The following is an 18,754-nucleotide window of genomic DNA, read 5'->3' as shown; positions in this document are numbered from 1 at the left end:
AATATTTGTTTGCCTCCTTCTTTCCCATGACTATATAAAGACATTACTAGATATTCCAGCAATGACCCAAATTTTTTATATGGGAATGAGAATCCCATTTTCTCATGATGGAAGCTTGTACATAGGTCAGTTCATGCCTCATCAATTTCTATATTCTCCGGTAACTTAAGTTTCTAAATTCTTCATAAAACTTGATATTATAACCAAAGGCAAAGATGGAAGTCCCTGGAAGGGTAGGATTTAGTGTTTCAACATTAAGATTGATTAAGGCTAAAATTGCATAATGAAAGTTTATAAAGAGTTGAAACCCTTTAAAAATTAGTTTGTTCATGTTTACTGATACAATTTTTGCTTTAAAAAATTAAATATTTATTATTTTAGTTATAGCTAAGAAACTTGTTCCCAGAAAAAACTGAAGAATATGAAGTGCAGAGCTTTGCTCAGTACATGGACAGCTAAGTATCTACTCTTTACTGTTGGATACTGTTGGAGCTGAAGTCAAAATGTTTCCTGAACCACTGTAGGAAGACTGTAGGGCTTCCTTCTGGGATTGAGTGATCACATGTGTTAAGCTAAACGTTAAAAAATAAATAAATAAAAAGCAATTTACACATTACTTAGCTTTTCTTTTTTCAGAATTTATTATGTGTTCAAAATGTACTATGTAAAGGTACATGAGACATTTTCAAAAGGACTATTTCTGAAAGGCCTTGTAGGTTTTGAAAAATTCAATTATTTAGGCATGTATGTAGAAAAGAAAGAATCAGACTAAAGAGACTGAAAACCTTCTGGTGGTCATTGTTTCTTTTGTAATTTATTAGTCATTATGTGACAGAAGGTGAATTTTGATTAACTATTTTAAAAAAGGACCTTCAGAAAAACTTCCTGAATGTCACGACTAACTCTTCCCCACCATAATATGACAATTTTCTCTATTAAATTTCTTTAAATAATGTCAAGCACTGTATGTTTCTCAGTTTCAAGAACCTTAATCTAGTCCATTTGGCCTCACATTGAAGGTTAAATGGAGACACAGTTTAATTTTTTGTGGTTGTTTTGCTTCGTGGCATGTCCTCACCTATGGCCAGATCATTCTACTGATGGGTTGTCGTTTATATAAGTATTTCACACTTGTTATCTTTATTTTTGTTATTCTCCTGTCTGAAATAGCTTTCCCTTGATTTTTGGCTAGCAAATTTCAAACGTTCACACTACCAAAATTTCTAAATATTTTTATTTGAGCTAAAACTTTGTTATTTAGGTATCATTCATCTTACTAATATCTATGGTATTACCGTATTACTCATACTTAGTTCCTGATTTGATATTTTATTTTGTAAAATGTATAACTTCTCCTAATTCTCTTTTTCACATTTCTTCAGCTTTCCATATCAATCATGAGTATTAAATATTACTACATTGACATTTTTGTATGCATTTCATTAAATTAAATTGACTTGAAAGTTTATCATATTTATTTTATATATGGACTAGGTATATTACATCAATCATGGTGATATCTTCCTAATTTTCTTTTCCTTAGGTAATTATAGACTGGATACATGGCTCACACTAATGAATCAATAGTGTCTGAGTTTGTGCTTCTGGGACTCTCTAATTCTTGGGAACTTCAACTTTTCTTTTTTGCCATCTTCTCTACAGTCTATGTGACATCTGTGCTAGGCAATGTCTTGATTATTATTGTCATTTTCTCTGACTCCAACTTGAACTCTCCTATGTACTTTCTGCTCAGTAACATTTCTTTCATCGATATTTGCCAATCTAACTTTGCCACTCCCAAGATGCTTGTGGACTTTTTTGTTGAGCACAAGACTATCTCCTTTGAGGGGTGCATGGCCCAGATATTCCTTCTCCATAGTTTTGTTGGGAGTGAGATGATATTGCTTGTAGCTATGGCATATGACAGGTTTGTAGCCATTTGTAAGCCCCTGCATTATAGTACAATCATGAATCAGAAGCTGTGTATAATTTTTGTGTCTGTTTCCTGGGCAGTGGGTGTTCTTCATTCTGTGAGTCACTTGGCCTTTACCGTGGGCCTGCCATTCTGTGGTCCCAATGAGGTGGACAGCTTCTTCTGTGACCTTCCCCTAGTGATCAAGCTGGCTTGCATGGACACATATGGAATGGAAGTTATGACCCTGACTAACAGCGGCCTGATATCATTGAGTTGTTTTCTGGCTTTAATTATCTCCTACGCTGTCATTTTGATCACAGTCCGGCATCAGTCCTCCAGTGGGTCATCTAAGGCCTTTTCTACCCTATCTGCCCACATCACAGTGGTAATTCTTTTCTTTGGACCTTGTATTTATTTCTACATATGGCCTTTCAGCAGACTTTCTGTGGATAAGTTCCTCTCTGTCTTCTACACTGTTTGTACACCCTTGTTGAATCCTATCATCTACTCGCTGAGGAATGAAGATGTTAAATCAGCCATGTGGAAGTTGAGAAACCGTCATGTAAACGCCTGGAAAAACTAAGATTACCAAGAGGGAACCTAATCCTGAATTAGAATGATGAGCTTCCTGTGATCCCAGCATCATACCATCTGTCTTTGCTAGCCTTATGAGTTGTTGAATTATAGAAATATTTGTTTTAAGTGCAAGGAAACTACTTAAAACCAGTTTCTGATTCTATTTAAACATGGTTTTAACAGATTTTTCATTGTTTATAACTCTTTATTTGGGGGGGGGTGGTACAGGGTATTGAACTCAGGGGCGCTCGGCCACTGAGCCACATCCCCAGCCCTATTTTGTATTTTATTTAGAGACAGGGTCTCACTAACTTGTTTAGCACCTCACTTTTGCTGAGGCTGGCTTTGAACTCGCGATCCTCCCACTTCAGCCTCCCGAGCTGCTGGGATTACAGGCATATGCCACTGCGCTTGGCTGTTATAACTCTTAAGTATAAATTGTCTTGAAAATATTTTGTAAAGAATTTTGATATTCTAATACGAATTTAGCAGTCAAGTTACTAAACTTGTTTTTTTAGTTAAACAAATATTTTTATATCTTAAAATCAAAATCAATTGAATTTCTGACATCTTTCAGTGTATTTATAACATTATCACATATATTGATATGGTAAGAAAAAAGCCCTATTTTACAATATGGGGCTCACCTCATGGATATGCATTCATTAACATACATTTTCCTTATACATTAAATATTTTGGTTATTTGTAATATAGTTATCACACATTTTGTTATTTATTATATCTTTACCACAACTTTATTCCCATAAAACTTTTGTTTTCTTTTACATTATTACATATATATTACTTATCATAAACCGTTTTCTAGGTACTTGTTGCCATGACCAACCTGTGCATCTCTGTTCCAAGTCAACTTGTTTTTATAATAGGATAAGTTGTTTATAAGGAATTCCGTCTTATTCACAGAATGTTGCAGACATTTGAGGTTGTTTACAAATACGGCAAATGTTAAATACATAAATTCAAATAAAAAGTGAATTCCATCTTCATCTAAAACATCCAAATACACAAAGTAATACTACTAATTATTTGCGACGAAGAACTAAATCTATTCTTACATATTTCTTTGAAAATAGAAGGAAAATAAAATTCGTCTGCATCTATAATAAAGATGAAAACCATCTATCTAAATAGTATTATTTGATTTCCTAGATAACTACTTTCCTATTTACTCTCACAATGAGATTTTCATTATAAAAAAGGATTTGGATTAGATTGCATTCTAACAATGAAACACGGAAACGTTCAGCAGAATACAGAAAACCTGTAATTGTGATCACTCCACACTCAGTATTTTATTTATATTCTAAGATGCAAGATAGTGATTATGTGCATAGATATTAACTCTGTATGCTAAATGTCATTGCAAGCAGGATTTTAGTATAGAGACACAGGATTGTTAAACCATTGAACTATTTGTTGCAATTTTTTTCTTATTTTTTGTTTTTGTTTTGTAATTTTGAAATTTTGGACAACTTCATTTGTACAATGCCAAATATGGTAATGATCTTTTAAACTTGACTCTCTGTTATACATGTTTTTGTACAGTGCCGAAACATTCTTGCATATGCAATAAACATGAAAGCAGTCATAAAATTTTTGGTAATATTTTTTTTTCCTCTGTCCTGCTAATAGAGGCCTTGACTATGCACTAGAAAAATCATTTCACTGTCAGAGCATTCTCATATAAAAGATGAAGTAACTAATAACTATTTCACAGGAACTATAAGAGGCAAGAGGATATAACTGAAATAACATTAACAGAGTAGAAAGCACTACATGAATAGTTGTAGTGCTCTTACTTTTGAACAGGAAATTCTGCAGGCATCTAAATAGGTAACAAATTCTGTGCAGATTGGCTTTTGCCACTTTTGCAATCAACTGAACTACACTCATGATGCATGTGCACACTCCCTCTGACTATTTTATCTTTCCATTGTATTGAAATGGACAGCTTTAAATTTAGAATTTTGCAGTGTTCATTTATTAGTGCCAACTTGGATTTTGATATTTGTGCAGTACATTAATTTTTTCTAGGACTTCCATAACAAATTTCCACAAAACGTGTGGCTTAAAACAACAGAAACTTACTATCCTGTAATTCTGGATTCTGGAAGTCTAAAACCATGGTGTTGGTAAGGTTGTTTTTTCTGGATCTTCTGAGGTCAAACATAGTCCTGTGATGGTTTTATGATTTTATGTGTCACTTTGACTGGGTTGAAAGATGCCCAGAGCGATGGCTAAACATTACATTTGTGACTGTGAGGGTGTCTCCAGAAGAGATTAGCTGTGAATCTGTAGATAGAGTGGGAAGACATCCAGATAGAGTAAAAAGACTAATGAAGGGCAAATTCTCTCTTCTTGAGTGGAGACCTCTCTCTTCTCCTGTCCTTGACATCAGTGCTCTTGATTCTTGTACCTTCTGGTTCTGAGGACACATACATTGATCACCTGCTACTTTCTCACTCTTCATTTTTCAATAAAATATTTATTCCTTGCATGATTCATAGTATGAAGTTCATATGTATTTAGATATAAAAGATATTTAAAATACAGAAAAATGGGAGGAGAAAATAAAATATATTGCTGTAAGAACCTTACCATATTATATGACAAAATATAAAATATTATATAAAATAATATTGTATGTTAAGTAATATAATTTCATTATGGAATATGTAATAATATGATAATTATTATATATTATGTATTATGATGGTTTTAAAATATAACATACCATTACATAATATGGATTTATATACCACAATATATATTACCATTGTACTAATATCTACTATTTGTATATTATTAATGTAATGTTTTAATAACATGATTATATAGTAATTATATTATATAATGATATTATGTAATCTACTACTAATCAAGGTATAACGTATCATATAATATAATTAATATATCATAATAATGACAATACAGATTATTGTATTATAGATTATTTCATATATTATAGAATACACCACTTTGTATTTTAGAATTATATAATGATTATAACCTATGGCATATTATTACATAATATGCATATAAACAACATTATTAATACTATTAGACGTAGAGTACTAGAAGTTAAAGTTGTACTTTGCAAACCACAAACATACAAGCAAATAAAAACCAAATAACTAAGAACCTGAGACTAGAATTCAAATAGTTATAGAAAGACTCAATCCACACAATGGGAGAAACTACAAACAGATGAGATAAATAAAACATGAAGATCAATAAGGTAGTTTTAAACCCAAATAGATTAAATATCCCATTAAATAGTAATGGTAAATACACCAGTAAAAAACAGATTAATAGACTCACTAAAAGAGCAACACTCAAGTATATATTGTCAACTAGTAATCCACTTTAAATACAAAGATCTTGATAGCTTATCAATAAAAAGGATGTAAAAATAAATTCCATGCATTAATCTTGTAATATCTCAAGTTAAAAAAAAAAAAACTTGATCCAAATCAATTTATCACAAATTCTTTATTCCTGATTAGAAGTTACACACTATGGATAATATGACAAAATGAATAAGTTTTAATGAGAAAATTGTAAGCAAAGATACTTTATTGACTTTAAAATTAATTATAGATTCAAGAAGATACAGGTTTAGAGTATCCAAATGCCACTTATTTTTCCACTTAGGATAATAAGGCTTATGATAGGCCTATGGTCCTAAAATCAAATAGAAAAAAGAAAAACAAGACATCATAAGCACCTATTGAAAGGCATGGGATTATTATGGAAGCGTCAGGGACAGCACAGGCCTTCTTTCCCCACAGGTGAGGACCTTGGCATGGTGAGCTGACAGCCTGTGCTTTTTCTCTTGGGGGCATTTGTTGATTGTTTACATGGCAGATCTGGGCTCTGCATGGCAAATTTTCTCAGGCACCAAGCCAATGAGATTTGATGATTTCTTGGACCTGCAGAGTTAACATTGAGAACTCATGAGACTTCAGGGACAGAATTTGTTTTTGGAAATTGCCCATGTGAGAGGCCATGTGAATATATAAGCTTTCATTGAAAAGATATGGAAGGCTGTATCTTAAGTGTGGGGAGAAAACCAGGGAACATGTACTCTGGCCAAAATGCAACTTATCTTCTATATAGCAAGTCTAGTTGGATTGTAGCTTTCAGCTGCTCTACCTGTTAGCACAGGAAAAGGAGAATCCTTTCAGATAAAGACCAGCATTATTTGAAGGCTGATATTAAATATCTACAAAGAGCATTCATTAATACCACAATTAAAATATGTTCCATGTTGAGAACATATGTTACCTCCATTCCTATTCAATGTGCTGAAGATTCTAGGGGATTTCATGAGGTAAAAATAGAAATAAAATATATAAGTCTAGATAATATTAGGAAACACAATGTGTATATAGAGAAAATATTGTAATCCATTGAAATTACTGCATTTATCAACATTGCTTAATAATGACTAATTTTTCCTAAATTGATCCATAGACAATGCAATCTCAATCAAAATTCTCATACTACCATGAGCCAATTGTCATGATGTTTTTAAAACTTACATGAAAACACAAAAGGACAAGAATATCCAAGGAAAATTTGAAGGAAAACATACAGTATGATATATCAAGATTTCTAATGTTAAGTCTGTATTAAGAATAAATATTAAGATTTTGTGGTATTGGTTAAGGACATAGAAATTGTTAATGGAATTTACTAGGGATTCTGGCAACAAAAAGCACACATAGGTGGATCATCCAATTTTTGCAAAGAAGGATAGAATTATGGTGTATGATCAACTGCATTTATATACTAAATTAACAAACAGAATTTGGTTCTAATTGCACAATTTATTAAATTAATTTAAAATAATATTTTTTATGTAAATTGGAAAAATAAGGCTCTTGGAAGATGCTAGGGAATGTTTTCATGGACTTTGTATCAGCCAGAGTTTCTTAAATATGACACCAATTACTTTAAACTTAAAAGAAAATATGAGAAACTAAGTTCATTAAATCTCATGTGCCATCAGGGAAATGCAAATCAAAACCACAAAGAGAGGACATCTCATTCCAGTTAGAATGGTTATTATAGAAATAAAAATAATAAATGTTGGTGATGATGTGGAGAAAAAAGAATTCTTATTCACTGTTTGTGGGAATGCAAATTAGTACTCTATAGAGACAAATATGAAGGCTCTTCCAAAAACTAAAATAGAGATGCCATAAGATCCAGTTATTCCCCTCCTGGCATCTATCCAAAGGAAATGAGATCAGCATACCAAAGAGATACCTGCACATTCATGCTTATTGAGGCACCACTCACAGTAAGTAACATATGAAATCAGGCAGGTACCCATCAATAGTTGAATGAATGAAGAAACTGTGGTATAAATCTACAATTGAGTATTATTCACCCACAAAGAAGAAAGAAATCATGTTTTCTGCAGGAAAATGGATGGAACTGGAGAACATCATGTAAAGCGAAAAAGGCAATATCATGTTTTCTCTAGCATGTGAAATCTAGGGTGAAAAATACTGTAAAAAAGAAGGGGGGCTATTAAGAAAGAGTAAGGGGATCAGGAGTCTGGGAGAGGGAAGGTAAGAGAGGATAATAGGAAGAGTGCATATGATCAAAGTACTTTATATGCATACATGCAAAAGTCATAATGGAAACCTTTAAAAATAAAGAAAAAAAAACCTCTGTGTGTAATGAACATCTCATCACATTCTTGAAAATTCAGAAAGGGAGCATGTGAAGAGCCAGAAGAAAAAGTATTCAGGTAGAAAAAAGAGTAAGTTAAATTCCCTGAATTGCACAGGGGTGGTTTCCAGGAAAGAAAAGCTGGAGTTTAGTGAGTGAGAGCAGAGCAAATGAATGCAACGGAAACAGCAAGGTCCAGGAGAAGACTGGAGTGTGGGTCTGTGTTCATCACAGTTGAGCTGTTGGATTTATTCTGATTTATTTTATTTTGAAGATTACTAGAGGCATCAATTGAACAAAGTCAGTGGCAGAAGATTAGAGATGGTTAGAGAGGATCAGAAGGTCTTTGAAACATTTAAGGAGAAAGATACTGAAGTTTTAGGCAACACGATCAACACAACGAAACGGTTTGATAAATCGGAAATGTTTTGGAGGGAGGCACAGCAGGTTTGGGCGGAAGAATTGAAGTTCCTGGCTGAAACCTCTAGGTCAACAGAAACACCATTGTCTGGAAAAGGGCAGACTAAGGGAGGACTAGGTTTGGAAACACAAGAATTAAGATGTCTGGAAACATTAAAGAGAAAATTCAAAAAGGATGTTGGTGTATCAGACAGGAGCCTGGAGAGGCCTGGCTCCTCTATGAGGTTGACCCAATTTCCTGAGCACTTTCTCCCTCTATGTCTCAAGTTGGTATTTTCCATGTCACCTGCTCTTCTCTGAAGAGCTCCCAAGTCCTCCTATAGCTCTGATAATGTATCTTTCCACAATATCCAGAGGTAAGCTATGCCTACATCTGAGCTGTCTACTTCCTTAGGACAACTAAGCTTTCTTTCTGATTCTGTTGTATACTGAGTAGTGACAATTAAAATACTAGAGTTTTAGAGGTAGAATACTATACTGTATGGGGTTTGAAAACTATGATCATAAATGTTTCCATGAAAAGAAAGAAGTTAAGCAAAGAATTAGAGAAAATAAAATTCTGTTTTTAAAAGCCTACTGCCAGATTTATACTTCTGATCAGAGTCCTTTAGTCTCTGTACATGTGGGTTGATAATGCTCATAGGCATGGCCACTTTGGATAAGGGAAGGGGAAGGAGGAAGGCAGATTGTTAAATGAGTAAACATAGCTGTTGTATACTTTTGGGCCACTACATTTCTCCCTTGTGATATAAGTCTTCACTTGTAATTATAGGTGAACAGTTTCAAAATTCTCACCATCTTGTTTTTGGAAAAAACAACACAAATTGTGCTAATAACTCCCATAGCAAGATGACTTCACTTCACAAAGAAAGTTCTTTAATTGTATGTTGCAATCCATGGGACTGATTATCTGAGATTTTGGGGGGTGTGGCATGGTATTTAAATATTTGTTTATGAGTGTTCATATTTGTGACTCATGTAAGAAAAATGGGTTTCTGGAAACTTTCCCTGTCTATTATTACCCTGGGGCATCTCTAAAAACTGGTATGTGGCATTTAATCACATTGAACTAAAGAGAAAACATAGCTGTTACCATTCTGTTAAAGGGATTCTGGGCTGAAGTTATTACTAGAGTCAATATAACCTGGGTTCTTAGCATGTGAACTTGGAGTTTGTATATGAGATTTGAAATTTGAAACACAATATAAAGCTATGTTTAATTATTGTTTATGCTAATCAAAATGATCCATTGAGTTAGCTTAAAGTGAGAGTGTTGATATGTGGTTCAGAAAAAATAAAGATGAAGGTAGAGAATAGAATGGGATAAAAAATCAGGACCAGGTAGACTTCTTCAGATACAGGTTCTCAGTCAAGATGTCTTTAGTTAGCAATACATAGTGGTTAAATATGTGATTAGATGAGTATGCAAACTCCCTTTGACTAGCAGTGTGCCCTTTGACACTAACTTTGTGGCTAAGACTTGGTTTCTTCTACTGAAAAGTTAAGGTGATAATAGTACCTCCTGTGTAGTACTGTAAGATAAATACGATCATGTATGAAGTGTTTAGCACAGTGCTTTGCATGTAGTTGACAAAGAAAATACTGAAAGTTATAATTCCAATTAGCAGAGGCTCTTTCTTCCAACATTTAACAAATATAGAATGCTTTAATCTGATTTTTTTCTCATTGAGGATCTTTTCTAGCTTCTATTACTTTGTACTATCTTGCATCAAAAATACACATAATTTATCTAATTGTTAACCCCATATAACTGAAAGACAATCAATGTATACTGAAAAGCTTCTATCTACTTTGATTAATTATCTAACAATAAGAAACCAATTTCCTTCTGTAAACATGGTTATATTCATGACCAAAATCTCTTTCCTTTCTTCCATGTCTTATATTGACTCTTTTCATATCTGACACCTCCATCACTATCACCAAGACCTTTAAATCCTTGCATTTGTCAGTCTGAGCTGAGCAACCTAGAATTTGACCCAATGGAGAAGCATACACAGTTTGACTGCTTTCTTTCTGCTTGACTTGAATGCTTTTCATTGAAACTTCTGTTTAGCCAAACTAATTTCTGAGTCCAGAAAGTACTGCATATGAATTGCACAATTCTTCTTTAAATGGAAGGCTGGTTTCACAGTTTGTCTCTAGCTTGTGTAGAGACCTGAGATTACTTTCTGAAGTTGGTAACCAAGGGTAGATTATCCTAGGTTACCCTGATGTCTACAACAGGGCACTGTTTAACTCTGTATTTGCAAGCTGAGGTACATTTGATAATGAAGCATCAAAGGAGGTCCTCCTCTCTTTCATGGAGATAGCCATTTGAAATACAATTCTGGCTTCAATTTACTGTACTTTCTTTCTGTTTTCCCCGAAGGTTAAAGAATTCTAAAGACAGGAAGTAACCAAGGTGAACACAGGGAAAACTGTGAAGAGCCCCACAAGGCCTCTCTTCAGCATCTACTTTTGTTTTGTCAGATATGCTTTCTATTGTTTCAATGAATTATAGGTTTATTATAGAAAATGATTTCACCCTAATATTGTCTTTTAATCTTATTTTTTGGTCTTTTAATGATCTCATAGATCATTAATATTCTCAGAATAGGATGATTTCCCACTCAGATTAGCTTTGCATGTATGGAAATAATGCTTTTTTATGTAATTTTCAACTAGAGTACTATGTGAACATAAATAGTATTTATCATCTTACAGTTTACACAGCTCTTTCAAATGCATGCTATCACAAACAAGGAATTAAAATTGCAGAGAATTGTGATGAATTTCATGAGGATATGAATCCTATCTGTTCTGATCATCAGTGTATCTCCTACTGAATGCCTGGCACATAAGCATGTAGATATCAATAAACTGGAATGAATGACCAAATATTATCACAAAGAGTAAGTGAAGTCAGTATTCAAATCAGATCTTTTAGGGGATAGTGGGGTAGTGTGGATTGAACCCAGGGGAGCTTCACCACTGAGCTACAACCTTTGTCCTTTACCTATTTACTTTTATTTTGAGACAGGGTCTCACTAAGTTACTGAGGCTCTCCTTTGCAATTGAGATCCTCCTGACTTGACTTTCCTAGTGACTGGGATTACAGGTGTGTGAATCATGCTTGGCAAACTCAGATCTTCTTATCTCAAATCGTGTACTTATATAATGGAATCTGGTGGAAGTTTTCATTGTTTGTCTTTTCATGTTGGATGGTCATGCAACTGTGATTAACAAATACAAATATTCCTTACTATGGAAAAAATATATGTGGAGTGGTTTTAGAGAAATTCTGTCTATACTTGTAGAACTAATGTAATTCAATTAAATTATAATAATTGTAGACAAAGTAGAATGGTTTTAGATGAAAAAACTTTGGTTTAATACATATTATTTTGCAAATTATTGTTAGGTCTTACATACACATAACTTTAGCATAGGAAGATATTTTAGAGGATACAATTGATTCTATAATACCAAACCTTAATTATTGATTTTTATATTTTAATCATCTCAATATTTGAATGAATGAATAATCTACATCAATTTACTGTCAAATATGACTCTAAATTTTGATAATTAACTCTTTCCCACTTCTGACACCTAGTCATAAAATTTCATTTCAAAGGACATTTCCTGGATAGAAGATTGTTTCAGTTTTATTTTGAATGATAAGAATAACACCATACAATCATATGAAAAATATAAAATTGTTTTCAAATTGTATATATGGATATATACATACGTACATACATATCTATGTGTTTGTGTGTGGCGGATGCCGGGAATACAAAATTTGGAAAGCAAATTTATATCTACATTTCATTCTAAAAAAATGGAAGTCTAGATTTTTGGGTGTTTTCATTTTAAAACTGAATTTATAGCTTCTTAAAATTATAAACATATTTGAGCCCATGAAGAAGAATATTTTTCAAAAAACCCAATTTTTCACATTCAGTTTATAATAAGGTTAAAAGTAAAATCTCCATTCAATTCATTTATAATTGCCTGCCAAAATAATGCTAATTTCACATAGGTGAATTATTGAACATGCTTTCTACTCCCTTGGTCTGCAGTGGATTTCTTCAAGGCTCATTCCTCATTGTCCTTGGTCTGAAGTATAATATACTAATGAGGTGTTTTCTGACCACCTGGGTATAGTCTATATTCCTTTGTTCTCCTTCATTGTTTCTATAGTACTTACCATTAATTGATATAATATTATTTTACTTATTTTTGATATTCTCTGCCAGTGTTACCATTAAAATGTGAGCTATATATGGATGTGATATTTTCCTCTTCTTTTTGGTCTTTGCTTTATCTCAGAGTTTATAAGAGTGCATGGTTCAGAGGAGAGAATCTATATTTGTTGAATGAATTAATTATATCAGTGATACTATTCAATAAGTTTAGGAAAGCAATTTTGTTATTGCAATATTAATTTCATTACAGATAGAAGATTTCATAAAATCATTGAAAAGAAGTTTAAATATAAATTTAAATAGCAAATATATCATGCTCACTAAAATTGCATTTAGTCCTATCTTTGAAGAGCAGGTATCTGATCAATTAAGGAGTATTAAGTTGAAGTAACAAGCAACTCATTATGAGAAGCATAAAGATACAACTGTGATACTAAAATAACCATTTTTGATTAAAAAGAATGTATACTAAATTGTCTAACTCACTGCTGTAAACTTCAAAATAATTTCATACAGAAAGGTGAATGCCGTCTCTCACTCACAACAGTTTAACTTGTTACAAATTAATTTCTCCCTGATCTTGTTACCACAGATACTCAAATACATGGCTACATTCAATTCTTTTCTTGATAACATTTACTGAAGTAACTGGAATGATTTCCATCTCCTTGTACTTAGCCTAAATTTTCTCTTTCTCCAAGATTCTGTAGAAGGCGCCAGACTTATTTTCAACTATTCACAACCTGAATGTGTAAGTAAAGTATATGTTTCTTTCAAAGTAATATTGAGGATCTTGTACATTTTTAAAAATCATGATTAGAATACATTGGCAAGTGCTGGTATATCTCAACTTTTTCCCTACTTCCATATACACTTATTTGTTAGATAAATATGACCATCATTCCAATCCATAATTGCAAAAGTAAAGAAAAATTCATAGAAAATATCAATTCCTAACAATAATGTGAATACAGTGTCTTTTAACCTCACAACACTATTTTTTATATTTATTAGAATCAAATCTTCTATGTCATTTGAAAAATGATGAAAGGCTTATCCTTATTGATTATTGTTTTTTTTTTTTTCCCCTCTAGATAACTCCAACAGCCCAAACTCAGTTAATGGATGGAGCAATAAGTCAGTGGTTACTGAATTCATTTTGTTGGGCCTGTCCAGCTCTCAGGAACTCCAGCTTGTCCTCTTTTTAGTCTTCTCTGTGTTTTATGGGGCTGCAGTGTTGGGAAACATCCTCATCATCCTCACAGTAATTACAGACTCTCGCTTACATTCTCCAATGTACTTTCTTCTCAGCAATCTCTCCTTCATTGATGTGTGTCAGGCTACATTCGCTACTCCTAAGATGATTGCAGACTTCCTCAATGAACATAAGACCATCACTTTCCAGGGATGCATGTCACAAATCTTTTTCCTGCACGTTTTTGGGGGTAGCGAAATGGTTCTTCTTGTTGCCATGGCTTACGATAGGTACATTGCTATATGCAGACCTCTGCACTACCTGGCCATCATGAGTCGAAGGGTCTGTGCTGCTCTGGTGGGGGTCTCTTGGGCCATTGGCATCCTGCACTCAGCCAGCCACCTGGCTTTCACAGTTGATCTCCCCTTCTGCGGACCCAATAAAGTAGACAATTTTTTCTGCGACCTCCCCCTAGTGATTAAGCTTGCCTGCTTAGACACCTATGTTTTGGAGATCCTCGTGCTCACCAACAGTGGCCTGCTCTCACTTATCTGTTTCCTCCTTTTACTTGTTTCTTACACTGTCATTCTTGCTACTGTTCATCACCAAGCCTCTGGTGGGATGTCCAAGGCACTTTCCACCCTGTCAGCCCACATTACTGTTGTGGTTCTGTTCTTTGGCCCTTTAATCTTTATCTATATTTGGCCCTTTGAAAGCTTTCCAATTGATAAATTCATCTCTGTTTTTTTTACTGTCTTCACTCCTTTCCTTAATCCCATGATTTACACTCTGAGGAATAAAGATGTAAAGGAAGCCATGAAGAAGTTAAAGAGCCGAATGTTGGTTCTGAGTAGGTTTTCTAGAAAGTAGCTCAAATCCCTACTTCTTGGATTTATACTCAATATGTATGATTATTACTACCGTTCCTATAACAAGTTGAATTTAATTGTTATAGGCCTGAATCAAGTTTCCTACATGTTGGTAAAGGTAGTGCAGAATCTCACATTATGATATTAATTCCTATATTTTATGTTATGGGTTACCTATAAGGTGTCCCCCAGAAGCCAGGTGTGAAACAACACAAGGAAGTTTAGAGGTGAAATGGTTGGGTAATGAGAGCCTTAACCTAATTAGTGCATTAATGCACTGATATGGATCAACTCAGTGATAATGTAACTGTAGACAGATAAGGTGTTGTTGGAAGACAAAGGTCACAGGTGCATGCCTTTAGGGTTCATATTTTCTCTGAGGTGAGGGAAGCTCACTCTCTCTGCTTGCCGTGTGCCATGTTCTGAGCTGTTTTCCTCCTCTGCACCTTCTTGTGTGATGTTCTGCTTCACCTCTGGCCCAGAGAAAATAGAATCAGTCATCTGTGGCCTGAGACCTCTGAAACTGAGCTCCAAATAAACTTTTCCTCCTTTATGTTCTTCTTGTCTTCTTATTACAGTGATGAAAAAGTTGACTCAAAGTTCTGTATATAACATCATCTTTCCTAAAATAACTAAATATATTATAACAACTACACATATTAAATAATTACATATGCTGCAACTACATATATCAAAATTCCTAAATAATTTTACTTTCTATAGACATTAAGATATTCTTTGTAGTATGTTAATATCAGCTTCATAGTAAACAGGACTAACTAACACATGTGACTCAATTTTGGTAGCACAGAGAAGAATTTACTTTCTTTTTTTAGTTAAAAATAGAATTTTCTATGACATAACAGGCTATATGAAGATTCAAAAAGTGCTCATCAGCTTTCTCAGTTTTAGTTATTCTAACTAATAACTTTGTTCCTATAATTAGGTGCAAAAATTCCACATTTAGTAAGAAGGCATTGATGTTTATAAGAACTCTATTAAAGTTATTATTTGTTCTAAATTTTAAATACATAGAATAGTATAATATTGATTATAGGTCTGAGTTTTGCTGCTTTGGCTCTAAAACAAATAACATCAATAAATACTACCAAGTCTGTAGCTTAAATCACAGGACTACTTATACTCTTTCTGCAGAACTGTAAGACCCCTTACACACAAATTTCACATCATTGATAATAAGCCCACCATCAACTGAAAATGACTGTAGAATGTCCATATAATCAATGAATTTGTTTAGCTAGTTTCACTTGAAGAATACAAAATTCAAAGTAGTCACAGAAAATATGTACATTGGTAATAAGAAAATATATTGCATATTTCTCTTTATCTCAAACTTTGAAACTTCAGAAGCATGTCAGCAAATGATGGAAAGAACAGGAGAAGGAAAGGAGCCCATGATTGATAGATTCCTTTATCAGCTACAGAAACTGGCACTGTCATCGCTACTTTACTTAATTCAAGCCAAGGGAAGTTTTCTATCTGTGTTAGCTTTTAGTTCATAGTCGTAAGCTTTGGACTCAAGACATGATTGTGTGTTTTGTTTTTATTACTTAGAATAGACTTTAAGACCCTAAGGAAATATTATCCTAGCTTATATCACACAGCTCTTCCTACAGCTGTAAACAGTAACAAATGTTCAACCTCAAAGTATATGCTCTCAGTGCCACAAAGAGGTTGTAATACAGAATGCTGATTTTCAGGTAAGTTCTATTTTTGTTTGTTTTTTTAAAAATTATATATTTGGAGTTATGGGATATGAAGCAGGTGGAAAACTAGATTGTTCATCTGTAAGTCTCAGTTTATTTGGGTCATTGTCCTCTGACAATGCAATCTTGTTTTTTCATTTAGTTATCCATGTGTGAGATTACTTTCTTGGGTGCTACTTTAATAAACTAATGTTGTTTTAAAATGGACTCTATGAAAATCATCCTAAGGGGCAATACAAGGTACTAAACAAAATGACAAAAGTCAATCTCCTGTTCCCAACAGCTTTCATACCAGAGTAGCATTAAAATGCTCACTAATGAATAAAAAGGGCAAGTTAAGAATATAAGTGACGTTACAAGCACATATATTAATTTGTAATCTTGGTGTGGGAACATTCAGTTTTGTTCAATTCAAAGTAACACAGTCAGGTCAGCAATTTATTTATTCCAGATATTTTGCACACATAAAGGAGAATAAGGAATATCTCCAGCCTCAGGGATGTGACTGCATATTAAGGAGGAAGGGAATTAGAGAAATATTTAATGAAAAAATGATTTACCATGTACAAAACTAACAGGGCATTTAGTTGCCCTATCAGCAGAAAGTTTTGTAATTCACATTATGTTAATGAGTTGTCCCAGTTTAAGTTTAGACCTGCAGACTTACAAATCCAGAAATCCTAACTTGCCAATAATTTCAAGGAACTCAAAGAAATTTGTCAAAATACATTGAAATATATGATAGTAAAACATATCAGTAGTTATATCATCATGATTAGGATAGAAATCATATTAGTAGGTGCTTAGGTATATCTTCATTAAGATCAAACATTTTAGTTATTTGAATAGCATGCATAAAATCACCAGAATATGCTAGCCCATCAGGAAAATATCCATCTAAAAAGTGTTGGGATGGAACTGTTGTTGGTTGCTCTAGATTTAGGATGTTGAAGTCATTGATTTCCATTATTTGTACCAGCATCACAATTCTGAGATTATAAGAAGGACCTTTTTTTTTCTTTTTTCTTTTTTCATTTTGTGGTCCTTTTTATTCTATTCTTGAACGAAGACTAAAAGGAGGAAAAAACGTCCGAGTTTCATTCAACAGCATTTTTCCCTAAGAATTTGAACTAGTAAATTAAAATTCCTTCAAGATTATTCAGTCTGTTTACTAGAATCTGTTCTGCAGGCTGCCGTTTTGGTTGTAAAACAGCTCCCACTGCCCTGCCCTAGAATCCTTGTCTTGGAAATCAAGCATATGGCTGATCTGAAGTTGACAAAATACCAGGGTGTTTGTCCTGCTGTGTAGTATGCAGGGTCACATAATGGCTTCACATGGATTACTTTTCCTTTTTTGTTAATTTTTTGTATACATAATATTGGAGTTCGTTCTGACATGATGATACAAGCATGGGATATAACTTGCTCTAATTCAGTCCCCAGAACTTCCCCTTTCCCTTCCTTCCTCCCTCTCCCATTCCCTTTTCCTTACTCTACTGATCTTTCTTCTTTTATTTACAGTTTTTAAAATTAGTACATAAAGAATCTGCATAAAGGTGAAATTCACTGTGGTATATTCGTATATGTACATAGGAAAGTTTGGTCAGATTCATTACAATATTCCTTCCTTTTCCTGTCCTTCCTCCCTCTCCCTCAAACCTATTCCTCTACTCCCCTGATCTCTCTTCTATTTTCATGGAATTCCCTGCACCTTTTTTAAAAATTCTTATTTTGTCTAGCTTCTGCAAATGAGAGGAAACCTTTTAGCCTTGACTTTCTGGATCTGGCTTATTTCATTTAGCATTATGGTTTTCAGTTCCATCCATTTATAAGCAAATGCCATAATTTTGATATTCCTATGGTTGAGGAAAATTCCATCATGAATAAATACCACATTTTCTTTATCCATTTGTTTGTCGATGAGCACCTAGACTGGTTCCATAGCTGGGCTATTATGAATTGTGAACTGCTATAAACATTGATTGACACAGCATCAACTTCCCTAACAAGAATCCTAAAGCACAAGAAATAAAACCAAGAATCAATAATTGGGATGGCATGAAATTAAAAAGCATTTGCACAGAAAAGGAAACAATTAAGCACTTGAAAAGAGAGCCTACAGCATAGGAG

The 18,754-nt window shown here is 33.6% G+C and overlaps 2 protein-coding genes across 2 annotated transcripts; both read left to right on the top strand.

Moving 5' to 3' along the window:
• The first annotated feature begins 1,562 nt into the window (after positions 1-1,562).
• Positions 1,563-2,498, top strand: LOC124977425 (olfactory receptor 4K1). The gene has a single exon (XM_047540967.1). The coding sequence runs from the start codon at positions 1,563-1,565 to the stop codon at positions 2,496-2,498; it is 936 nt and encodes a 311-aa protein (XP_047396923.1).
• A 6,022-nt stretch (positions 2,499-8,520) lies between these two features.
• LOC124976473 (olfactory receptor 4K3-like) lies at positions 8,521-14,898 on the top strand. Its single transcript, XM_047539339.1, has 2 exons — positions 8,521-8,737; positions 13,928-14,898. Exons 1-2 carry the CDS (start codon positions 8,521-8,523, stop codon positions 14,896-14,898), a joined length of 1,188 nt encoding a protein of 395 aa, XP_047395295.1.
• Positions 14,899-18,754: the final 3,856 nt, after the last annotated feature.

Source organism: Sciurus carolinensis, chromosome 2 (assembly GCF_902686445.1).
Source record: "Sciurus carolinensis chromosome 2, mSciCar1.2, whole genome shotgun sequence".
Classification (NCBI taxonomy): domain Eukaryota; kingdom Metazoa; phylum Chordata; class Mammalia; order Rodentia; family Sciuridae; genus Sciurus; species Sciurus carolinensis.
Note: the sequence above shows the minus strand (reverse complement) of the source record. Positions and strands in the feature narration are given on the sequence as shown.